Raw genomic sequence first — 26732 nt, 5'->3', positions numbered from 1 at the left:
GCTTTGAAATAGAAAGAAAGAAAGAAAGAGAGAATGTTTATTTAACACCACCACATTTACACACAGTCAAATTAAATTAATCACCGATTAGTCATCGGTGTGGTGCTAAAAAGGGTAACTACTCAGCATGTGCTACGCGTAATGCGCATCGCTGATTTTCAGTAGCCCCTAATAAGCTTCAAAAAAAAAGAAGGTCGATTTACCAGTAAAAAGCTAAGGGGAAACAAACAAAAAAAAAACGTTTAAATTACCACATCCTTTTTTAAATCCGTTAATCAGAATAAGAATAAGATGTACATAAATAAAAACAAACTAAAAAAGACGTTTTAGTGTTAGAATCGACTGGAATGTCTCACTTGCTCTTACTCAGCGTATACATAAGTAAACTGTTTAACCCTAGCCACCCTAATGAGGGTTACTATAAATTGCACTGTCAACGATCCTTAATACGTGTACAAAGTTTGAATTAAATCTGTCCGTTTAAAGTGGGTCAAAATTGAGCCTCAAGAAATCTGTCTTGTTTTCTGCAACCAAGGTCCGAACCACTCCCTTTTTTACGTATAATTAAGCATATACGTGACTGCTTTTTGCGTATACGAGTAACCTGTACTAATATTATAAAGCTGAAGAGTTAATTTGTTTGAACGCATCTATCTCAATAACTACTGGTCCGATTTGAAAGATTCTTTCAGTGTTAGATAGTCCATTTATTGAGGAAGGCTATAGGCTACATATGTACCACGGGCGAAGCCGGGGCGGACCGCTAGTAAAGTAAAAACGTGATGGTGTAAAATAATGTGATTAAATTGGTTTCGTAGAGTTTATATTGATCGAAGATTCAGCGGTGCCCTCTACCTCTCGCGAGAGTACCGAGACGGAGGCGGTGGTTAAAAACAGTGATGGTGAGTGTATAATGTAGATCCTACTAATATTATAAATGCGAAAGTTTGTAAGGATGTGTGTGTGTTTGTTGCTCTTTCACACAAAAACCACTGAACCAATCGCAATGAAATTTGGCACGTAGACAGCTGGACAACTGGAATTACATATAGGCAACTTTTTATCTCGATATTCCTACGGGATACGGACTTACGCGGATGAAACCGCGGGGCGCAGCTAGTAATAGAAATGGGAAAGTTTATTTGTCTGTATCTTCACGTCTAAACGACAAAACTGGCGCAGCTAGTATTGTATATTTGTATGTCGGAGTCGAGCACACTTCGGCACGAATTGGGCCAACTCGCACCGGGGGAGTACGTTCGGTGAGTGAGGGAGCTGGCGGCCCGTTTCCTTTTCCTCACCACTTCCCATTCCATTCCTTCTTTGCCGTCGTCAATCCTTCCTTATCCCTTATACCTTAAAACTACCTCGGCTCTGTTCACGGGCGGCGATGATCGCTTACCATCAGCCGAACCACCAGCTCAGTTGCCCGCTTATGGCAATAAAAATTATCATTTGACTTCTTTACAATTTAAAACGGGCAACTGAGTTGGTGGTTCGCCTGATGGTAAGCGATCACCACTGCTCTTGTGTGGTAGGACGTCTACAAACGTTTTCCACTCATCGAGAGGACAGGAATCAGGAAATCTGCAAAAGGGGTTGTCGTAAGAAAGGATAAGGAAGGGATTGATTACGGGAGTAACGTTTTCCTACAATCATGTTTATTGATAAGCTTTATGAATATTATATTTACTTTCTGTAAATTTCTTCTAGATTCAGATGGAGATTCAGAAGAGGAGTTACAGGGGAGGTCCCTTCCCATACCTCTAAATGTGGCTCGTCTGAGTCGTAACAGTAAAACTGGCAATAGAAGATCGGATAGGTAAGAAATGTAGGTTTATATCAGTATGTATCCATTTCCTCACCCTTCCCAATCCTTTTCTTTATTGCCCTTTACAATCCTTTCCCTATCCTTTACATTTTCAAAGCGGGCAACGCATTTACTGAGCAATCTGCACATATTCATAAGTGGTGGCGATCGCTTACCATCAGGCAAACCACCAGTTGAGTTGCCCGCTATGAATAAAAAAACGTATAGAGGTGGAAATGTTTGTCTGTTTTTTTTTAAGTTTTTGTGCCTGGAGATAGAAGGCTACAGAGTAAACAAATATAGTTATTCATAATTTAGTGAATAATATAATTTTTTAAGGGGAGGGGGGAGGGGGGGGCATATATAACACGTAGTATAAAACAAAGTCGATTTCTGCTGCCTCTGTTGTAAATTACGCAAACGATTTTGATGGGGTTTTTTTTATACATAGAGCGATTCAAGAGGAAGGTTTATATGTATATATCATGTGTTGTTGCACCCGAGCGGAGCCGGGCTGGATCGCTAGTGTGAAATAATCTCAATAATATATAGTTATTAAAAACGACCTCGTCGTAATTTTTTTTTTTTAGCTTTTTAACATAATAACTCATTTTCTATGTGGGAATCGGTACGCTTCGGGCCAGCTAGACCACCAGACCCCCACAGAAGACCGGCGTGAAATAATAGCATGCTGCTGTGTTTCGTACGGTGAGTGGGGCAGCCGGAGGCCAAATTCCTTTTTCTTACCCTTCCCAGTCCCCTCCCTTATTCCTCCCGTCAATCACTCCTTTGTCCTTTCCCAATTTATTGCCAGCAATTAACCTTACGCCTCTCCAAATGCTCGGAGGGAGCTTTGTAGTGCAGTAGCGCACTGTAGTGGGTCGCTGATAAAAAAAGTACTAGCGTGGGTTCTCAACCGATTGACGCGATTTTTTTTTGAGTTTACTAGGGAATTGTTGTCATTTTGGTCCCATTTTAGAATCACGGGGAGGTACCACACCTCCCCCCCCAGTGTTGACGGTGACCTTTTTTTGTAAATAATAATATTTTTTCTTTAAGATATTTCTGGAGTGCACTTACAGTGGCGGTCGTGTACGCTTTACCGGTGGTACAGTTGCTGTTTACGTATCAGAGGGTGAGTTTAAACCTACTTCGAAAATAAACTGTATATCAATGTATTTAAGAGCTCACTGTATGGCATGGCAATTTAAATCATGCAAAATTGGTTCAATTTAATGTTTTTTTAAACCAGTTTTTCAGTAGATTCATAACTTAAATATTAATTTGATAAGATTCGTTCGTACACTATATTTGAGTAATTACTTAAAAAATACCTATATATATATATATATATATATATATATATATATATAATGGCGAAGGAGAAGCCGGGGCGAACAGCTAGTCTTTTATTAAAATGATTTCATATGCGCAATTTAGAAGAAGAAATGTCTCCAAATCCACATTACCTTCCTACTAAACTAATAATCCTACTTCCTACTAATCCTTCCCACTATTACTAATATACTAATATACTTACTAATCCTACTTCCTACTAATATTATAAATACGAAAGTTTGTAAGGATGTGTGTGTGCTTGTTGCTCTTTCAAGCTAAAAGTCCTGAACCGATTGCAATGAAATTTGGTACGTAGACAGCTGGACAACTGGAATAACATATAGGCAACTTTTTATCCCGATATTCCTACGGGATACGGACTTACGCGGGTGAAACCGCGGGGCGCAGCTAGTAATGCATAATTGTTATATTTGTAGATGGTGTTTCACACTGGTGATCAGGACGTATGCTACTACAACTTCCTATGCGCTCACCCAGTGGGACCCCTGGCCGATTTCAACCACGTCTACTCGAATATCGGTTACGTCATTTTGGGCATAGCATTTATGGTGCAAGCGAGATGCAGACACGTGCGGCATGGTGGTAATCAGGTAATTATTTAAATAGATAAAAATAAAATATGAAAGATAAAAATGTATGTATGTATGTATGTTTTCGGCGAAACATCGCAACGAGTAGATCGATCATGATGGTAATTTCAAATCAATTATCAAGTTTTATAATTTTGTAGAAGAATTGACGAACCTTCTAACATTTAAATTGAAAAGATGAATATTCAAAATCGTTCCACTACTTTCTGGTAAGGTTTGATACCAAGTAACCAAAAATCTTTCTTCTATAGTTTATCAGTATAGATACCTACCATATATGTTACTACATATAGAAAATTACGAGTATTTATGTATCTATCATTACCTGTACCTGTATTCATATTTTTATTTCCTTTAACACTTCCACTTACACTTCCACTTTCACTGACACTTACGCATACACTTCCACTTTCACTTAAACTGACACTTACACTTCCACATACACTGACACTTACACTGACACTGACACTGACCCTTACTCTGACTCTTACTCTGACACTGACACTTTCTTCCACTTACACTGACTATTCCAATTACACTGACACTTACGCTTACACTTCCACTTACACTGACACTTACAATGACACTGACTCTTACACTAACACTGACACTTCCTTCCACTTACAACGACTCTTCCAATTACACTGACAGTTTCACTTACACTTACAGTCACACTTACACTTCCACTGACTCTTCCAATTGACACTCACACTGACTCTTACACTGACACCTACACTTCCACTTGCAATTGCGCTAACATTAAGATTCATATGTACACTTGGATTCATATTTGCATTGACATTTGATTTACGCTCAAAACTCGGAAAACTTAAAACATTTATTTATTCAATTAGACTTCTTATTTTTTTCCTCTTTATTATAAAAGGGATTTTGTCGCTTAGCGACCACGTCATCCCGTAAGTACTAATTACAATTCAAAAACATACATATGCATACAAATACAGATTAAAACATAACAATTATATTAATTGGACTTCTTATAGAAGCACTTTACAATCTTAACATTTACCACCGGTTCGGAAACCGGTTTCTACAGAGATACTTGCTTTTCCATAAATATAGTCGTTTACATTTTGCATTCGCATACATTTGAAATTGAATTTGAATTTGATCTTCAGGAGCATGGTATACCCCAGCACCTGGGCTTGTTCTACTCAATGGGTCTCGCGTTGGCCATGGAGGGTCTGCTGTCAGCGTGCTACCACTTATGTCCGAATAAAATGAATTTTCAGTTTGGTAAGAAGTGCTACTTTTAAGTCTAGTCTACTGTTAAAAATGTATGATGTTTTTTTTTTTTTTTATTTTTTTTTTTATTCAAATTAGAATTGACACGAATAGAACTAAAAAGTATAGAAAAATTATTACATTGCGGTGTGAATTCCTATATTAGAGAGCAATGAATTTTTTTTTTGTGGGGTTTTTAAAATTTTATTGTGGGAGTCGAGCACGCTTCGGCACGAATTGGGCCAGCTCGCACCGGGGAATTACCACACCCCCACAGAAAACCGGCGTGAAATAGTGGCATGCCACTGTGTTTCGTACGGTGAGTGGGGGAGCCGGAGGCCCGTTTCCTTTTCCTCACCCGTCCTAGTCCATTCCTTCTGTCCAGTCGTTAATCCTTTCCTTTTCCCTTACCCCCTAAAATCGGGCAGCGCATTCACAGAGGTACTACCTTTGCGAATGTTTATGGGCGGTGGTGATCGCTTACCATCAGGCGAACCACCAGCTCAGCTGCCCGCTATGACATAAAAAAAAATGAATATGTTTAATATCCTACTATTTTAATATTTTACTGCACTAAAATCCAATTTCTTACTCTATCACTATTCTAGTAATCTTACTACATTATTTTTATTACCTACTTCTTATGTTATTGATTACTACTCTCTATTGCTGCTAATTTTAAGATCTATAATTGTGTGAAAAATATAAATTAAAAGTATAATTAATAATCTTTTTTTTTTTAGTTTCTTTTCGAAATTTGATTAAAAACAATGTGTTATATTCGTATCCATCCAGTTTAATCTTTTATTCGTTATAATAAATATTATACTATATTTTTCAGACTCATCGTTCATGTACGTAATTGCTGTGCTGTGTATAGTGAAACTCTATCAATCGAGACATCCGGATGTGAACGCGAGCGCACATGCTACTTTCATGCTACTCGCACTTTTGATGGCTATAGGTACAGTATGAATTTATCAAAAACTGTCCATCCATATTACTTAAAAATATGTATCAAAATCGTTTTATCGTAAAGCGGCTGAACCGAATTAGCGAAATTTTTGAAAAGAGATAAATCAGATTAGGTTTGTGTGCAGTAAAGCAAGCCATACTGAAGTTAGAACTGTTTATTAAGTTAAACATATTTGTAAGCAATTTTTTTCAAGAAAGCTCTCTAACTGGGAGGAAGTACCACTCAAGATTTTAAAATGGGATCACTCGATGACTATGTTCTATGTTACACAAAAAACATTTGGTCAACTGGTTTTTTTTTTTATGTCGTAGCGGGCAACTGAGCTGGTGGTTCGCCTGATGGTAAGCGATCACCATCGCCCATGAACAGAGCAGAGGTAGTGTCGCTTTTATAGCGTAAGGGAAAAAGAAAGGATTAACGACTGGAAAAAAGAATGGACTGGGACGGGTGAGGAAAAGGAAACGGGCCTCCGGCTCCCCCACTCACCGTACGAAACACAGTGGCATGCCACTATATCACGCCGGTTTTCTGTGGGGGTGTGGTACTTCCCCGGTGCGAGCTGGCCCAATTCGTGCCGAAGCGTGCTCGACGAAGCGTGGTCGATGAAAAACCAAAAAGAAAAAAAAAATCTACAGTAAAATTTAACACCCAATTGAAATATTATAAGCCTTTGAAATAAAAGTGTATAATATACTAATATATTGTTTAAGGTTTCCTCGGCATAATGTATCCAAGTGTTTACTTCTGGATCTTTTTCACAATCATGCATCTGTGCGTTTGTTTTGTGTTCACGTTTAAAATATATTACGTCGGACGATTTAAAATGGGTGAGCTATTTTATGGACACATACAGTGACAGTGCATGTTAAATCACAATATAAGAGTACATAACACAGTACGTCACAAGTGAACACAGTGCAACACGAGACAACACAATTAAACAAAGTGCAGCACAAGAGCAATCAAAACAACACAACGCAACACAGCATGTCATAGTTGAACACAGTACGACTCAAGAGAGCATAAAACAATGTAACACAAAATAGTAAAACATAACTGAACACAGTACAACACAATACAAGACAAAACAAAACAATACAGTACGACACAATTGAATACAGTACAACACATGACAACATAAAACAATACAGTACAACTCAATTGAACACAGTAAAACACAAGACAACAGAAAAACACAAGAGAAAGCAAAACAACATAATACAACACAGTATGCCACAATTGAACACAGTACACATAACCTATTGGACTGATTTCAAAAATTATTTCACCATAAGAATGTTGCATCTTCCCTAAGCTACATAGGCTATATATGTACCACGGGCGAAGCCGGGGCGGACCGCTTGTTAATATAGAAGGTGTTATTTTTTTATTATAACAGTATTTATGGCTATAGTAAATGATTATCAGCGATAACTTTCGATTAATTTGATGACATATGACATCTGCCAACCCGCATTTAGCCAGCACGGTATATTATGCCTGACCCTCATGTGCCCCCGCAGTGGGGCATATATCACATATTTATGTATATCTCTACTTTATAATATAATAAAAGCGAAAGTAACTCTGTGTGTCTGTCTGTTTCGCTTTCACGCCACAACCACTCAACCGATATTGATGGAATTTGGTATAGACGTTAGCAGATAGTTTAAGACCCACAAAGGGACATGGGGTTGTTTCTGCTCCTGGAAATACCACGGGAGTGGGAATTATTTGAGAATTCCTTGGACCACGCGGCCGAAGTCGCGGGCGAAAAGCTAGTAATTCATATCATATATAATTAATTAGAAAATCTTAATACCAGAGTGGACAATACTGCGGACTGCCGCTGGGTCGATCAAGCAGCACGGCTGGCTCGCCCTGAAGCCCAATTATCCTGCTAGAGCTGTGCTCATTGTTATTGCTAACCTTGCGAACATCGCGTTGGCGGCGTATGGGTGAGTATTGGGGGGAGAGAGGGGGGGGGGATAATTGTATGTATGTATGTATTTTTAATAAATAAAAAAAATAGTTAATGTATATTCAATATTAACAATGTTAATATATATTATTGCAACTGACACAATTTCGGAAAATAATTGATAAAATAAAAAAAAACATATAATCACTACACTGTGGTGGAATGCAATCCTGTCTTCTGTAGGGGTGTGGTACATCCCCGGCGCGAGCTGGCCCAATTCGTGCCGAAGCGTGCTCGACTCCCACATACAAACATATAATATCTACATTCTACACTCACCATCACTGTTTTTAATCACGGCCTCCGTTTCGGTACTCTCGCGAGAGGTAGAGGACACCGCTGTATCTTCGATCAATATAAACTGTGTAACTATCATTTCACGAGAAATTTTGTAAGAATAGAAAAAAATTTGATCACGAGGTGGGATTCGAACCCTTTCGGCCACCCGTGATCCCGCCACAGTCATCGAATTTCTTCTACTCTTTCGGTTTCATGTGCCTAAGGGGCACCCCACGCCATCTATTGAGATGATTAAGAACCATCACAACCAATACGAAACATTATTTCAATGATTACAATATTGTATCGATGGAACGCGCCATTGTTAAATTTAATTTTTAGTTTTATAGCATTTAAATGCTTTATAAACGAGAAATTAGGAAAGAATAGAAACTTAATATTCTTTCGAAATTTCTCGTTTATAAAGCATTTCAATGCAATAAAACTAGAAATTTAACTATCATTACAGTTAATAGTACCACTACAGAGAGTGCTCGACCCCCACATAACTGATTCTGAACTGTGTATGATAGTGTGTGTTATATGTGTTAGTCTGTACGAGCACGACAAGAACTTCGCCCGCCACTTGTTGGCCATATTGATGGGCAACACAATTCTGTACAACTGCGGCTACGTGGCCATGAAGCTGGTGCACCGCGAGCCCGTGCCGGCCGCCGGCTGGCTGTGGCTCGCGCTCGCGCACCTCGTGTGGGCGCTCGCCGCCTACCTGTTCCTCAGCTCCAGGACCAAGTGGTCGGTGAGTGTGGACTGGGGGGGGAGGGGGTGTTGAGATAAATTGGCTTGATAATTCTCGTGCGTGGGAGTTGGAAGGGGAGTTTATATGGATAATTTTTATTGGGGGAGGGGGGGGGGTTAATGGGTTAAATGTTAAAATCAAATTTTCATAGGGCAATATTATTTTCTGTCAATGAAATGTGTTTTTTTGTAATATAGGCAGTGATGTTGTATAATTACTTTTTTTTACATGGCAACAATTTTCGACGGATTTCAGAAAAAGCGAGAGAACGTCAATTCGTCAATTCGACTGAACTTTTGACTGCAACCGATTTTTGTGATTTTTTCCGATTTCAAAGCTGGTGGTGCCGGTGGTACAAAATTACTGGACCGATTTCAAAAATTCTTTGACCATTTGAAAGCTGCAAATTCACTGACATAACTTGCTGAATGACACGACTATCACTCAGCAAGTTATTAATACGATTTGAAATTCAAATCTTTTCCAATTTCTTAATTTTATGAAAGTTTCTATTAAATCTTATGTGCATTTAGATATATCATATATTATTATTATTTACTCGCTGATTATAATTATACATGTATATACACTTGTTTGTATTTTATAAAACATCCATAAATTGTATAGTTTGAGCGTGAACATCACTGTTAATAAAGCACTGAAACTGAAAATCAGTGTAATTACGCAGACCCATGGCTTATACAATATATTAAATATAGTTAAGTACCTACATGACCTCTATTGTTCTCTTTCTTTTGTGTGTTTTCCATCTCTCTGTCGAATCCTCGCAGGAGACGCCGGCGCAGTCCCGCACCCACAACGCGGCGTGCGACGCGATGGGCGTGTTCGACACGCACGACCTGTGGCACCTGGCCTCCGCGGCGGCCATGTTCTTCTCCTTCAACGCGCTGCTGATATTGGACGAGCCGCTGGACAACACGCCGCGCCATTTGATACCGGTGTTCTGAGGTTATGGACGGACATCTGTGTGCGTGTGTTAGTATGTTCTTATGTGGTAGTCGAGCACGCTTCGGCTACGAATTGAGCCAGCGCGCACCGGGGAAGTACCACACCCCCACAGAAGACCGGCGTGAATTAGCATTCTGCTGTGTTTCGTTCGGTGAGTGGGGAAGCCGGAGGCCCATATCCTTTTCCTTACCCTCCCCAGTCCTTTCTATTATTCCTCTCGCTAATCCTTTCTTAATCCCTTCCCAAAAAGTCGGCTATCCATTTGTAGAAGCGTAAGGTCTGCAGTGGACCTTATGCCTCTCCAAATGTTCATGGGCGGTGGTAGCGCTTACCATCAGGCGTCTCACCAGCTCCGTTGCCGACTGTAACATAAAAAAAATGTCCTATACAGATAGGAGAATGAGATATGTATATGGATAGATATAGAGAGATATAGAGAGAGAATTTGTGTAGAATGCTCACGTGGTCATAAGTGGGTCGTATGAAAAAGTGAAAGAATTGTCAGTAGTAGGTATGTTTAATACTTGTATCGATAAATAGATTCGGCCAGCGGTGTTGCTCGCGTAGGCTGATTTCGGGAATTGAGAGGGGATTTTCGGGATAAAAACTGTACGATATCGTTTCTCGAGTCTATCTCTGTGCTAAATTTCATCAAAATCGACTCAGCAATTTCTGAGATTAGCGCGTTCATGCAAGCGAAGAAACTTTTAAGCTTTATGTATGAGCATATATTTCAGTACTTCTTATGGATAGAGTAGAAAAATTTATATTTAGAAAGAGAGAGAAGCCAGAACTTATGTCTTCTTATGACGTAATAAATATTATATACTCTTTTACTGTCCTAGCTGCGCATGCGCAAGAGAGACAAAGAGGATAAGTAATCCCTCTCTTTCTATCTATATAATTATATGATAGTATTGTATTGTATAGAAAATATGTTTGTATCTCATTTTATTTAAAACGAATTAACCTCGTGTTATTTATATTCTTATTATTGTTCCTAGTAATTATAATTTTTTGTCAAAATATTCATTGTACTGTCATACATTTATTTAAAATAATAAAATAAAGGGGAATATCCACTGCAGTAAAAAACAACAGAAAATGTATGATAATATGCTTTAGGTTATACGTTAATTTGATAATGCGTTGAAAGCATAATGACAATTTGTAAATTGGATACAATAGAAAAACACTAAAAAAACATCGATTTACAAAATCATACGGATTTTTGTCAAATTATTCATCAAGCAACAAATTAATTTAATGTGTATTTTTAGTGTATACAATAGATTTTTTGTAAGTCACATTTTCTTATTTCTGAACGATTCAATGTACGCATGTGTGCGTGCCGCCCTGTGTACAAACAGCTGGCCGAAACCTCTGAGGTTGTTTGTATAAATATTTATTTATTTACACTTTATTGTGCTGTCATACTTAACACATATTTAAAATAAATTATACTAAACCAGCACAGCGGGCGGGCTTATCACTGAAGAGTGATCTCTTTCTGGCAAGCGACATGTGTGAACGACGAAATATGTGTGTACGGCATAGTTTGTGTGTGGCAGTGTTTCCTTTATTTTACTAAAATATTAAGAATATCAGTTATTTATAAGCAAATATATTTTGTATTATATCATACTAATGAATAGTTTAATGGTGTCCTGATAATTTCGATAATGTACTATTTATATATGTGCACTATTTGTATTTTTGGTTTATACAAGTATTTAGTTTGTTTTCTAAAGCGAATAATAAGATGATTGATTAAAATAATTAAATTTTTTATAATATATAGGCTTGGTTACGAGACCTTTAAGCCAAATTAAAATAATTAATAATTTAATGTAGGTATAATGGCTGTGACAGATCAAACATTATAGATTGCCACCCATTAAATTCGAATTTGCCTTGTAATTTTAAAATAGTTCGTGATTTTTAAATAATGTCATTCATTTATTTGGAACACCTTTTGTCTTTTGATGTCATTGTATCATTCATTACATATTTGTAATTATGTAGGAGAATGGTGATATAATATCAGAATCTTTTACGTAGTTTTCAGTCACTGTGCTTTCGATGTATTTTAAATAACTGGGCACGTTGATTAAATATGAATTGTAGGTAAGTGAAAATATCGGATAAATTATTTTATACATACAGCAGTTGTTTTATTTTTTTTGTCCGAATAGGATTATTAATTAATAATATGTTAATGGTTTTTAATTAAATTATTTAATATACAAAGCAATGATTATTGATTTATACATTGCTAGACGCTCTTGCCGGCACCGCCCGGAAAGAGTTATGAGGTAACAAGCACAAAAATGTAGTCGAATTGGGAACTCGTTTTTTGAAATCGGATAAAAGTACTCCCGTTTATTTACTTTCCGCGGCTTCGCTCGCGTATTCAAAGGCAATTCCTAAAGGAATGAGATGATCCACCGCAGTAAAGAGTAGTATATGTCACTCTCTAGTCTTCCATCTATCTCCAGACACAAAAATCATCTTATAATACCACTCCGTTGCGACGTGAAAGAAAGACATACCAATAAAAATCACACTTTCATATATACACTATTAGCAAAGAAATAAGGATAAGTACTATAGAATTGTATTATCTGTGGTATAAGAGCGAAAACATTACTCTCCTTTTCACTGAGCCGGATAAATAAAACAACTGGATTGAATTGAAGACTATGCAATTAAACCCTGTTGATATAATAAATGCTTTACTGCTCCTGTACCTAAGTTTTGTTGTCAGGCCAAAACGGCTGAATCGATATTGATACATTCTACCTGAGTTAAACTATAGTACATGAACATACGTGCATATTTAAAGCTTTTACAACATTCTATTATCACCCAAATCAGCTCATATCCTGTCTGTATACCAAATTTCATTAAAATCCGTTTAGTAGTTTTTAGCGTCATTGACGAACAAACATCCAAACAAAATATGTATAATATTAATGTGATGGTGTGATTATACTTTTGTGAATATGCATTACACTATCTTCAAAACGTCGGCATAATTGCTGTTAGGTGCAATTGACGTTTAATTGTGTACCAGTTGAAACTTGTAGAGGGAGTGTTTGTTGTTGGAGGGTATGGACCAAAGATTCCGTATGTGGTAGTCGAGCACGCTTCGGCACGAATTGGGCCAGCGCGCACCGGGGAAGTACCACACCCCCATAGAAAACCGGCGTGAAATAGCATAGTGCTGTGTTTCGCACCTTACTGCTTCGATTATGCGCCTACAAGAATACTTCACGCCATGTATAAAGAACTTTCTATAACATCTGGGCGATCACCACCGCCCAAGAACATTCGCAGAGATAGTGACTCTGTGAACGCACTGCCCGCTTTTAAGGGGTAAGAGATAAGAATAGGATTGGCGACTGAAAAAAAGGAATGGACTGGGAAAGGAGAGAAAATGGAAACGGGCTTCCGTATACTTAAAATTAATAAAATGTACTTATGATAACATTTGAACATGACGCAAGATATGAGCACGCGAATTTTGCTTTACCGTAATGACATTTTGTGATACCCGAATACTTCTTTTTGTTTTGTGAACTGCTTTCAACATTATCGTCATTTATCTTTAATGAAGAGACGTCATATTTATTTATTTTTATTTTTAAGTTTTAGCAAATATAGCTGTAAATACAATGTGAGGCACAATAGCTTTAGAAATAAATAACCGCGAGTATAATAAATAGTCTTGTATACCATGCTTTTTTATTTTAGTATTGTCTATAAGTAGGTATCAGAATAATTATTTATTTCTATGCTATATGAAAATGGGTCATTTTAAATCATTCCATTGTAAGAGAAAATATGTAACTGTGTCAAGGTTAAATAAATTTTAATGGTTTAGATGGTTTTATCAATATTTACACCGACCACGAAACTTTTCATTATTCACGTACATTGTTCTGAAAATGGGCCAATAAGCTTTTGTCCGCACTGAAGTCTAGATAACTTGTTGAATGCTCTTTATGTTGCTATAGCTAACAATGGTAATTCATTGTGAAAGGTGCATATATTTCGACATTTCACATTAAATTACTACTTATGAATATAGCATTTGAAATCGAAGGATGTGATATGCTTGTTTACTTAAATAACGAGACGGTCTATCGATCTTTGTTTGCAAATGAGTAGCTACTTATTTAATGAGTCCATGTTATCAATATGCTGTACTTAATGTTGTGAAAATATTTGAACATTGAAGATAAATGAATGAAATATGTCTGAAGAAACAAACACAGATACATGTCATAAGTATTTATTTGTTTGGGCGTCATATAAAAAGCATTAACCAAATTTTGATGTGGTTTTGTTTTGCGTTAGTTTTGTAGGGGCATAACTTTTTCGTTTAGCAATTATAATCACAGTAATAAATAATTACATAGAGTCATTGACTTCTTTATAATAAGAAATAAGCTAGTAGCATGGAAAAATTGTAATTACCTACAACCAAAGTGTATTTTAAGTGAAACTACCTGTAATTTTCACATTAAAACATCTTTGTAATAACAAACAAAGAAATTGATTGAGTCAACAACAAGAAAATCAAGTCCGAGCCAATAAAAGCATATGATGCATATAATGACAAAAGACCTTCATAATGTCGTTTACAAAACATCTAGTACAGATTGCGACCTACATAGTAAACGATAGGTAAGCGATGACCTGATGCAGGGACAGTCGATGCCCCAGTGGCATACTTTACCAAAACCGCGCATGTGCATAAGGCCTGAATGGAATGAGCCACGCCAAGCGCCGGGTTAGCCGGGTTTCTTCCTGATTTTACAGGAATTATAGTCTTTTCAACTTCCGCGATTCATGTTCGGGTGTCTCGTATTTTGTTCCATTACAACCGCCTTTCGGAATTTAGTGTGTAAAAAACTGATGTTATTGGCATAATTCAAACCTTTAAACTATATCTCAGTGTAAATAAAACGTAAAAAAAATGTTTTGATAGAAATTCAAGTCACCGAAGTAAAAAGAAAAATTGCATTTCCCTGAATTTAGGGAAATTTATCCGCGAGTTGCTGGCAACACTGTCTGTTGTTTCATCCAGAGAAAAATGGCCGCAAGGAATGTCAAAACTCGGGCAAGTTCTCTTGAAAACGTGTGATATTTTCATCGAAAACGACGACTTGTAGCGAAAATAAAACTAGTGACGTGATCTAGTGTTTGTGTCTGTTTCTCAAGTGTACGCCGTAATAATTGTCACATGGTGGCAAACGAAAATTTACAATTGCACATCCGAATTTGATGAACGGTATGTATTTGGTTTCATATTTTATTTTAGGACTAGATTCTGCATACACAGTTAAAGCTAGCAAACGTATTATATTGACATCATCGTGCGATAATTCTATAACGTATAAGCTCAGCCATTCCCTGTCTCCTAAAAGATTAGCCTTTGATAGTCATATTTTGCACTCATACGTTTATCATAACTAAATAAGTTATGTGTCACAACCACAAATAGAACGAGTAAATTACAACTCACGATCTATATATCGAGATCGGGTCGTGCCGATTAAAATTTCCATTGATTACATATAATTTTGACCAGGGAATTATATTAAATGCGATAGATATCCGAATAAAATTAAAGTGACTGAGATAAATGTGCAGTTTAGTAGCGCACTTTTTCTGTGTTAACTTTTTTATTTACATTTTTTACACATAGGGCTGCAAACCTACTAAAATAACACAGCATGCTATTATAAAACTACTATTGTGCAAGAGATGTAAATAACGAATTTTCATAAGTCATTTCTAAGTGAACAAACCTTGAATAAATGTTACCACTGTCCTTTAATACAAAATGTTGGCATATTTATAGAATATATCATTAGAAACATTAATGTTACCTGTACAAATGATTCTCAGTAACCAAGTGGCATATTTCCCATGAAAACAAAAGAGCACTATGCCAATGCAAGCCTTTAGGCATAATATACCTTCACGCATAACAGGGCATGCTACATTTAATCTGTCATAGGGTGTGATTCAGAGTTTCTAAGTAATTGCACCATATGATCGGTATTTTATCTATGAATCAACAAGTCATCTTTGGTTTCTATAAAACATTAGTATTACGTTGGATTTCGTGCAGCAGACTCTAAATAGTAAAGAAAATGTCTAAAACTTTGTGTATGCTTTTGTTTGTGGATATTGTGCGTTTTTATTAACTGTAATTATTTAATGTGCATCTAAATACTGTATTTTTGAGTATTGTTATGGCTCTTTTCTTTTAATGTGTTTGATAATAGTGTTGGTAAACAAAGAGTGTTCGAGTGGGATGCATTTTAATGTTGTGTTAATAAAGTTTAAGTTTAAAGTAATGCAAGTATATCTGGTTGTAATACCTTGTAAACGAATAAGTAAACGAAGGTGAGTGTAGATACATATAAAGAAGAAGAAAGAAAGTAAGAAAACAAGCTTTATTGACGCATAAAAAAAAAACTAACATAAAAAAACAAACCCATGGAAAAACTAATATAAATCTAAAAATTAAAACTAATATAAATTATATTGTCACCGTTATATTATAAACACTATTAAGGTTATTTTTAAGAGATTGTAATATGTCAACAAACAGTGATCGTAATGCATTATTTTTCAATATATGATAATCTGTCAATTTTAAACTGGTGAAGTGTGAAACGGGCTTTCACTATGACGATTTCGGTTAGGTTTGTTTATTTAAAAACCACGCAGAAATAGAATGCAATCTAGACCTGACTGATGTTTGATAAAAGTCAATTCTCAGCATGATATATTCATATTATAGTGAAATGAAAAATTTAAGTTAAATTGAAAGTGTATCTATCTTATGGATCTCATATATATTATAATATACACATATGACCTCGACAATACCTGTCTCTGGCTTGTAATTAAGTTACAAAATCACTAATATATGTACCTTTTATATCACAATATTTCAAAATTATAAGCTACAGTTTGAGATTGTTTACTTATTTTTTATCATACAAATAAACTAATATTTATTATAGAAACCGATTGGTTCACAGTATGTGAAGAAAGATCTTCATTAAAATTGAATTTAGTATTTTTGGTTCAGAATTGTTTTTCTTCTAAGCCAGTTGGCAATAAAAGCAAACAAGCAATATCACTATACAACTAAAAATAAACTTAACAAGTGAATAAACTGTATTATAATTTACACTAGAAATAATTCATCCATCAATTTATTTACATATTTATAATAAGTAAACCCAAACTATGTTCATTTTTGGTAGATATTATGAAACATCTTAATGCTGTTCATTACAACTATTAGAACCATGTAACAAGGGATTATTTTGTTAATGCCTGATCAGATATCTTCAGTGTTAGACATTACCTGACAAGCTTTAGGTAGGCTTATAAAAGTTTACACTGTAAACTGTGTAGGTACAAGTGATCTGAATGAATGAATCCTAACCTACTAATATTATAAATGCGAAAGTTTGTAATGATGTGTGTGTGTTTGTTGCTCTTTCATTTTCTTTAGTATATCTACACTAATATTACAGAAAATTTTGTTATTCAGTATGGCTGTAATGATTTCACACAAAAACTGCCCGACTGGTTTAAAAATTCTTATTTTCTCGTTAGAAAACTGCAACTTAGTGAAGTTGCAGTTTGACACTCAGTGGAGTGATATAGACATATATGTAACATGGGCGAAGCCGGGGCAAGCAGCTAGCACATATACATAGAAAAATCAATTACTCTTTTTTTGCCTCGCTAAAACTCGAGAATGGCATTCTGTTTTGAATTGTCATTAATGTCAGGGAAAGTTTAAGTATATGGTGAAGAAGAAAAATAAACATGTTTTGAGTACGAAGTTCACCAATCTCTTATATTATATCTCGTTTACATATATATTTACGTGTTCCGGCAGATGTGAGGGCGGGGGCATGTGGGGCGCGCAGGCGGGCGTCTGGTGCGGCGCGCTGGCGGCCGCGCTGCTAGTGCTGCTCGCGCTCTGCCGCCGCGCCGCCAAGCGGCAGCCGGGCCGCGCCGCGCCGCAGGTCACACAGGTGCGTGGGGGTGTTGCCATGGCAACGCGCGCGGCTTGGTGCGTGCGTTGCTGCGTTACCATGGTAACGCCATTTGTTGAGTGAAACTGTGCTCTGTGTATGCGTTACCGTTACAATGCTTATGGATGAGAGTCAGCGCTCTGCGCATGCGTTACCATGGCAACACTCTTGGATGAGTGTAGCTGTGCTGAGTGCATGTGGCTAAGGAAACGATGTTACATAATACGTAAGCGCCTCCGTGCTGTGCGCATGCGTTGCTCTGTGCATGTTTCTATGGTAACACAAATAAATTAGCGTATGGTCTGGTATAAGGAGTGACCGGCTCATAATTTTCTGAAACATGCTTTGACTATTTTCAATAAATTTTTACGATGTCAACATTTTAAAGTGGAATAAATATTTTTTGATATATTTTGCATATAGATTCATCAAACGCACATTGAACGATATTAATTATAGATATTTTATATATGTAATAAAATATTTGCAGGTGCACATAGTGTGCGGCGGTGTGACGCGTGTGCCGCGCGCCCGCGCCGCCCCCGCCGCGCCCGCGCCCCCGCCCGCGCCCCTCCCCGCACACCCTCACACCGTCGAGTCGATAGACCCGCACCCCCCACAAATCGTCATCGTACAAAACTTCATACAAAACACGCACGTGCCTCAGCCTTCTGAACCTCAACCCTCCAGCTCCAAAACCCCGCCGGCGCCGAGGCACCCGGCGCCCGAATTTCGCGGCATACCGAAACTACCTCTGCCCGAACAGTGGATTCATAAACGCCCGTTCGATTATAAGTACGCGGCGATTCCGAGGCCGCTGGCGCAGATTGTTAACACCGACCTAGGCGCTGATCTGTCGCGCGAGTCCCGGGCTAAGAAATATAGTGCAACAAGGTCGCCTTCCCTCGAAAAAGACGATAAGTCGCCGTTCATTACCAGCGCGAAGTCAGATAAAGTCGACGTTTTCGGTTTCGGTCCCGACGCACTTAAAAAGCTTTGTGAGAAAGGGGAAGACTTAAAGGAGATGGGGGAACGACCGCCTAGCTCCCCGCGCGATGTCGACAAAGATATATCACCTGGCAACCTCAGGAGGTTTAGATCTGTGAGTACTAGGCTTAATATGTGCAGTGTCAATGAAGCCCCAGCGTTGGAGGGTCACCAAGAGCGGATAGAGATGCAGAATTCGCCTCGCATAGTTGAATGCAGTTCGGCAAAAGAAAAATCATCCGCAACCAAATTTGATTTCTCACCTAAACTTTTAGCTGAGAATTTAAGTTCTCCTAGATTTTATACGCCTCCGGAAATGGTGTCACCCATGTTCTTCGCGGAACCCTCACCGAAATCTGTATATTACGACACAGTTAGGTCTCCTAAATTTTTCCCGGATACTTCTAGAGAAACTGAAGTTCCTCAATCACCAAGGTTGTTAAATGATAATTTACATCGTGCTAATGGCTTGACAGAAAAACCTAATTCTCCCAAACTTCTCAGTGCTCGACCTAGCCCTAGAGTACTTAGTTATAATAAAGAAAACTATTTTACATTTGAAAATGTGGCCGCCGTAGAAGAGAGCGCTCCTAGAATCTCGCCACGACCCAAACGTTATGGTGGAAGGAATTCGATCGAAAGGGAGAGGTTTACACCACCAGCTGATAAAGAAATTAAAAAATACAGAAGGCATAACAGTTGCGACACTAACTATAAAAACGTTGAAGTTAACATACATAAATGTGATGATTTAACGAAGACTGATTCCGCCAATAAAGTTACGGTTATAGAGAAAGATGTAGTCGATTGTTGTGCCAAAATAGACTCTCTGGGTATTGAACCGAAGGGTGATTTTGAAAAACGCGAATTAACTCCGAACGCCAACACGGCGCATGCTAGGCGGCAAAGACTAAAATCGATTTCGTTAGATTCAGACAATGCGAAAATAATCGAACAAAACCTTGGCTTACCTATTGCTAAACAGATGAAGGATCAAATGAACGAAGCGTATAAGAATCAAGAAATAAGTACATCCTGTGAAGATGTGGAACGATTTCCTAAAACGCCAGGTGCAGAGAAACCAGCTTTCAAATTCGATGTGGATCAGAAAGTTAAGTCGGAATCTGAGGAGCCAAAATCGCCTGATATTTTACAAAAGAAATGTTTGAGACAGAGTTCCGACACTCAATCATTCTTAGATATGCCTAGATTTTCGCCAAAGGAATTTGAAATAACTGTCACATCGGATGATGGAGCTACAACGTCTGCGGCAGCGGATTTAAAACGAAAACGCAAAAACTTGAGGAATCTAACAATAGATTTAACGAAACGAGATAGTGATTTGGAGAAAGAACTGTTAGAATTCGAAAGGCTATATTCTCACGCAAACGAGAATAAAGTTAGGACGCCTACATTAAAGATTAAGGCAACATCATTAGATTCGTCGGAAGCTGACGCGTGTTGTGTATTACCAAAGAAATCATTAGAAGTGCCGCAGAATTCCATATCAGTTCCTAACACACCCAAACGACAGTTGAAACGAATATTGGCTCAGAAGAATATAAAACATGATACAGCTGGTGGTAAATTTGGTTACAACTCTATACAGAGCAATGCGGAACAGCGTCGCTTATTAATGAAGGGGCAAGATAGCGGTATATTCTTACGTGAAAATCACGCTAGTTTAATGTTATATCAGCCAAGTACGTCCCGTATTGGACGCACGATGGGTTCATTCGACGAGAATATGGTGGATGCTACTCCAGAATTAAGCGTGGCCGGCGCTGATAAACCTGGTCTTCATTTAGACACTGGTCAAACTTTAGGTTCGAATTTATTAAACTATAAGCAAAATTTAAGTGTGTCCAGTACGAATTTGAAAACACTCCCAGAGGGCGTGCCTAGTGATGATTTTGAACCAAGTGCAGAAGATGAGAAGTTGGCAAAGAAATTGCACAGACGAAACTCCAATCAAAGTCTAATGCTTAGCACGCATAGCTTGCAGGGGTCTAATTGTTCGCTCAGCAGTACAGGCACTTCTTGTCATAACTTAGCAACCGTCAGGACGAGTATATCGAATTTTAGCCTCAATTCTGATGGTAGACAAAAGAAGTTATCCTTGGAAAGACGTGACTCCAACGTGTCTGTGGTTCCCACCGAGCATATTACACCTACAACTCGAGTAATATGTTCATCGAACACCAATCTGTCCGGGGAAGTGTCAAAGAATTGTCTATTGCAACGTCGAGGGTCAAACAATAGTCTTACATTGAACATACTATCAAACAATCTCAGCCGACATTCTAGCAACAGTTCCTTAAATAAAGAAGCCAAAGTTGGTCAAAAGAAAGGTCTTTTGGAACGCAGAAGTTCAAACACTTCGCTAACTTTAAACATAAATACATCCAACCCCCAGCTATCGACCAATCGCGGTCTCAGTATATCCAATTACAATTTGAATGGCTCGACGTGTAATTTAAGTAGATATAACAGCAATCATAGCATAGACAACTCGGAACCTCGCAAAGGTATACTAGAAAGACGCAGTTCGAATACATCTCTAACGCTAAATATTCAACCGCAAGAACCTAGAGATTTGGAAATCGACGAAACAATGATCGATACAAATCTGAAAGATCTACCGCATAGGGATAAACACAGGAAATCGTTAAGCACGGAAAATCTAATTCCGAAATCGTATAAAAACAGAAAAGGATTGCGGTCTTCCGAAAAATGTATGGGTTTCGGTTCACACGACAATCTCTGGTCAACGTCATATGACCCGGACTACCCTCAAAATTTAACCTACGTGTGCGGCGATCAGGAGAATGAGATAATATACGCGTTTGGACGTCAAGAGGACCCGAATTTCCAGGCTGGTTTCGTCAGGAATATAACTACGAAACCCTTAAGTCCACAGAGTACTTCAGAAGATTTCAGGCTCTATTTGGCCAATATGCAACACTTGCAGAGCGCCTCGAGCGTGCTCAGCCGTCAGCAATTGAAGGATTTGAACGACGTTTTTCAGAATGGCTATTCGAAAGTTAAGTGTCTCAGCTCGAACGAAGGCCAGCATTGTTGCTCTGGCCGGGTCGGTGAAGACACAGCCAAGGGCAACCCCCAGATGGTGATACCGGAGTTGTCTCAACCGTGCTCTGAATACCAGAAGATGTTGTTGAGGAACCTTCACCAGGAATTTTGGGACATGCCCACCAACTTTCAGGAGAAACCAATTGTGTCTGGGTCGCATCCAAAGAATAGATATAAGACGATATTGCCAAACGAACATTCTAGGTTCATTTTGCGTGCGGAGTCTGGGAGCAGCGAGGGATATATAAATGCCAATTTCATTAAGGTGAGCTTATATCGATTTAATAAGAACTTGTATCTTTCCCTTCTTAAAAAGCAGACCATTGTTATGTAAATTTACAATGTATTAAAAGAATTATTTTACGTAACAGATAAACTTGTAAGTTTTTCGAACCTAACATTCATGAAATTACATGATTAATAATAAAACTTGAAGAATAATAATTCATAATCTTTATGTATACATCGTATACATAATACATACATCGTATACATAGAGATTATGAATTAAAGCAAGCAAATGTTACTGATCACACTTTTTTGAGAGTCGGCAATCACGCGAGTTAATTAAAAATTAACGGTTTTTACAATCTTACGGAGACATATAGATTCTCTACATTTCTTCCAAATAGATTAAACAGTTCTATAAATGTTTGAATACTTAATTTATGTCATTTACATTTTATCATTTGCTTACATTTCAGGGGCACGAATACACAAAGAACAGTTACATTGCAACGCAAGGACCTCTCCAGAATACAATGTACGACTTCTGGCTGATGGTTCGGCAGAATAACACGGATTTCTCAGTTCAAAGACCAGTGGATTCAGTACCTATCATACAAAAAATAATTATGCTCACGAACTTTGTGGAAAATAATAGGCAGAAATGTGAAAAATACTTCCCCCTAGAAGTGAATGAGGAAATAGTAATTGAAGATCCAGAAATCGCAGAAAAGTCAGACGAAAAACCATCGAACAGTTTCAGAATAAAAAACATCGGCCTGATGAAAAAAATGGGCTATACGATACGAAAGCTCGACGTCCGATACGCGAAAGGAAAAACTAGTGATAGTGATGGAGGCAGTGAATCAAACGAACAGAGTGGGACTAGTGAAAGTAGTGAAAGTTTAACCGTTTACCATTATTGGTTCCACAACTGGGCGGATCACAAGTGTCCCAAAGATGTCAACGCGTTATTGAATTTAAGTTTGGACGTTTTAAAAGATGATTTCTACGATTTCGCGGGTAGTTGTGATGAAAGTGAGGATCATAAGTGCAAATGTGGGGACAGTCCTAAACCCGACTCTAAGTTTGTGTTCCCTCCACTCCAGTCGTTGTCCCCATGTCCTATTAAAATAAATGTTTCCACCCCTTTGAATTTTTCTTCCGAAAACCTATCACCTCCTACCATAGTGCACTGTTCTGCTGGCATCGGTAGAACAGGTTGTCTCATAGCCATATTGAACGGCATTAAGCAATTAACAAATGAACAAAAAGTTGATGTATTAGGCATAGTTTGCAATATGAGGTTAAATAGAGGGGGCATGGTTCAAAATTCGGAGCAGTATGAGCTTATTCACAAAGTTTTATGTTTGTTCGAGCAGGCCTGCTTGCCAGAATTATAGCTGTAATGTTTGGTTACTGGTTTGCGGGTTGTACTGTGCTAAGGCCGTGGAAGTGAAGTGCATATATTGATACAACTAATGACTGGTTTCTCTATTTAAATAAGGTGAATATTGTTTGTGCAATTTTGTTTTGTCAAGAATATTGTAAGAACTGGACAGTTCCATACTAAACTGTCTAGGAATTTATTATTATAGGAACTAGTCAGGAAAGTTTATCTGTCTTACCGAATTTTATAGTTTCACGTGAATGTATGTGATTTTAGTGATTTATCTTAGTTTTAAAACGGATTTGTATCAATGTATGTACACTAGGATTTTGTATTGGGGGTTTTTATTTATTAAAAAAAATGGCGGGATCGCATCGCCATTCCTTAAGAGCTTTGACATTGACATTTATCAGAGCCATTGTTTTTTTTTATTGGGCATTAGAATAGCGAATCCTAGTTTTAATATAGATAATATTTAAATCAATATGTTATGCACAAACCTACTTTATATGAAGCGACTTGTTGTATATTTTAGTTTAAACTGACATTACTACGATATTTATTGCGCTAGGTAGAAAATATATTGATGTTATTATTTATTTTGTATTTTTTGATATTTTTAATATTTAGTCTGTAAATGTAAATATGCGTGTCTAATATATTGATGTATGTAATACCTATTCCAAGAAATCAGGTGTATTTTTGTGTTTATTTGGAAATAATTAAATATAATATGAAATAGATTGGATACATTTTGGACCTGGTTTCTCGCAGTAGGTGTACTGTTTTTATTATTATTTTTAAATTTAACACGTCGTGAATAGACAGTATAGTACAAATATTTTTTTATATACTGATTAAAACCAAGAACAATTTACGTATTCCTTGTTTAAACGCAGAGGGTAGTTTTATATATTTACCAGCTTTGTACAGGTTCACAAATCAATCGCGTTAAAATCAACATATTTTTGCAAGACTATTTTATGATCTATGTTTATCTGAACTATTTATACGCTTTTATCAAAGTAGCAAATATCTCTAAACTAAATATAACCCTTTTATATTAAATTGTTACATAATACATACAAACTTAACTTATTTTCGATTGATAAATACAGTATTTAAAAGATAATATATTTTGTCAAATATCGTTTTAAACTTTGACGTTTTAAGTTGAAATTTGGCGCCAAAAATTTATCAAGAACAGGGCAAAATTAATTTTTTTTGTTGTAATTTTGAGAATGATAAAAGTGTATGTTTGACAAAATCTTCTGTTTTGTGTTAATTATTTTTATTTTTTTTAAGTTGTCATCAATCGAAATTCTGATTTTATTATATCTGCATATTATTCATGATTGCAATGATTTTTTCGCTTCTGAAATACATGGGCAAGATTATATTTGTATTACATACTTATAATAAATATTTTTTTTCTTATTTTTATTTTATTTTACCTTTTTTTACTTGGTTTTCAAATTTTCTAATGCATAATATACAACAACAAATGATAATTTGTTGACAAGATTCCAAATAATATTCTATATAAACGTTTATTAAAAAATTGCATCAAATACCTTAATTTAGAATATTCGGTCATTGAACGACAATCATTGTAAACCGGCCCCGAGACGGCCAAACGGTTTGATTCAAAAACCTTAGTGTTTGATGCAATGATGAACTTCAAACGCGTCGGAACACGATCAAACGGCGAATCAGATCGTTAAATCTAGTTGTGTGCGGTTACACTGATTTAAAACCAAAATCTACGTGTTTGACCGTCGCGGATTTTTAGTCCGGTAGGTGTATTCTGATTTTGGAATATCTTGGAATTTAATCAAAACTTAGACCAAAATTATAATATATCTCTTGAAGCATTGTGAGACAGTCTATCTGTTGCCTAGACTAGCTAACGACGCCTACCTTGACCGAAATTTTATCAGTCCTAAAAAGACATTAAACCATATGCATATTTATAAAACTAATGCTATAATTTTTGGCACGACTACATTAATAATTTTAAACGGCGTTGAACCCATTTAAAATATAATTATGAGGTATTTGCATAATTTGTTTTTGTCCAGAGTCCTATAATTTAAAGCGCGGTAAATAGTGGCCATGGATGCCTTATACGCCAAGGTTAGAAATAAAACATAATGGATGTTTTAACGGCGATTTATTTTTATCGGTCCCCGAAAGGTTTTTGCGAATGATTTTTTATAAAGACAACCTTGTTTCCTTGACACGCTATTGTAATATGGATGTTTATGAATTACTTTTGAACGTAATTAATTACAGATAATAAATATAGGAAATTATGTGTTTTAACGATGGTAACACTAAAAATACTTTTGCCAGCTGGCCATAAAATATAGTTGGTATTGATATATCCTCATCTCGCTAATTGTTATATTTTTTGAGGATAGGACAAAACAAAGAATTCAAAGATATATTTAACATGCTTTTATTAGCTTAATCTGTATGTTTCTATGCGACCGACTCCTTTAGACTCGATTATGACCTTTAAAGTAATGGATTTAATTCCAAATTTGTACATGCATCGAGGATCGGTGACAATCCAATAATACTATGAGTTCATCTTATTAATCTGAATAAAGATCGTCAGAATTAAATAATTTCCTTACGTGTAATCTATATAAGAGCTAGTAACTAGTGAAACACTAATCGATTCCATCATTTAAGTGTCTCTTTGACATTGGATGTCCCGAATCCCGATGGCAAGAAACTAATTTACGTTTCAAGTTGCAATAAAATAAGCATATCTGATATGTTACGCAAACTTGTGTTATAAAATAAATCGTGGAAGTATTCATATTTATACTAACGGTTCACCCGGTTTCGGCCGTACACATCCAACGGCTCACATTTTTTTAATCAATCCCATAACTTCTGAGATGATCTGGATCTTCTGAGCTGATGGAAACGAACTTTATTGGCGGTAATTTATTTACAGACATCCCTAGACCTTCAAAATA

General features: G+C 36.9%; 2 protein-coding genes across 2 annotated transcripts in view; both read left to right on the top strand.

Moving 5' to 3' along the window:
- LOC119838157 (SID1 transmembrane family member 1-like) overlaps positions 1–12131 on the top strand; it is a 22431-nt gene extending 10300 nt beyond the window's left edge. The window contains exons 11-21 of the mRNA XM_038363998.1: positions 374–377; positions 817–902; positions 1714–1822; positions 2870–2945; positions 3586–3759; positions 4899–5016; positions 5846–5968; positions 6691–6807; positions 7806–7938; positions 8793–8997; positions 9789–12131. Coding sequence (XP_038219926.1) covers positions 374–377; positions 817–902; positions 1714–1822; positions 2870–2945; positions 3586–3759; positions 4899–5016; positions 5846–5968; positions 6691–6807; positions 7806–7938; positions 8793–8997; positions 9789–9965 — 1322 coding nt within the window. The 3' untranslated portion in view covers positions 9966–12131. The remainder of the gene's footprint in view (positions 1–373; positions 378–816; positions 903–1713; positions 1823–2869; positions 2946–3585; positions 3760–4898; positions 5017–5845; positions 5969–6690; positions 6808–7805; positions 7939–8792; positions 8998–9788) is intronic.
- Positions 12132–15047: 2916 nt separating this feature from the next.
- Positions 15048–25176, top strand: LOC119838107. The gene is made up of 4 exons (XM_038363922.1): positions 15048–15265; positions 17909–18047; positions 18538–22389; positions 22829–25176. The coding sequence occupies exons 2-4, from the start codon at positions 17925–17927 to the stop codon at positions 23750–23752; spliced, it is 4899 nt and encodes a 1632-aa protein (XP_038219850.1). The 5' UTR covers positions 15048–15265; positions 17909–17924; the 3' UTR covers positions 23753–25176.
- Positions 25177–26732: the final 1556 nt, after the last annotated feature.

Source organism: Zerene cesonia, unplaced genomic scaffold, assembly GCF_012273895.1.
Source record: "Zerene cesonia ecotype Mississippi unplaced genomic scaffold, Zerene_cesonia_1.1 Zces_u001, whole genome shotgun sequence".
Classification (NCBI taxonomy): Eukaryota; Metazoa; Arthropoda; class Insecta; order Lepidoptera; family Pieridae; genus Zerene; species Zerene cesonia.
Note: the sequence above shows the minus strand (reverse complement) of the source record. Positions and strands in the feature narration are given on the sequence as shown.

What these genes read in the sequence shown, in the direction of transcription:
- LOC119838107 (XM_038363922.1), top strand. Translation starts at nt 17,925, where the DNA reads ATGTGGGGCGCGCAGGCGGGCGTCTGGTGCGGCGCGCTGGCGGCCGCG. An exon ending in CCGCGCCGCAGGTCACACAG is followed by an intron (nt 18,048 to 18,537) that starts GTGCGTGGGGGT and finishes AAATATTTGCAG; the next exon opens with GTGCACATAGTGTGCGGCGG. An exon ending in TAAATGCCAATTTCATTAAG is followed by an intron (nt 22,390 to 22,828) that starts GTGAGCTTATAT and finishes CTTACATTTCAG; the next exon opens with GGGCACGAATACACAAAGAA.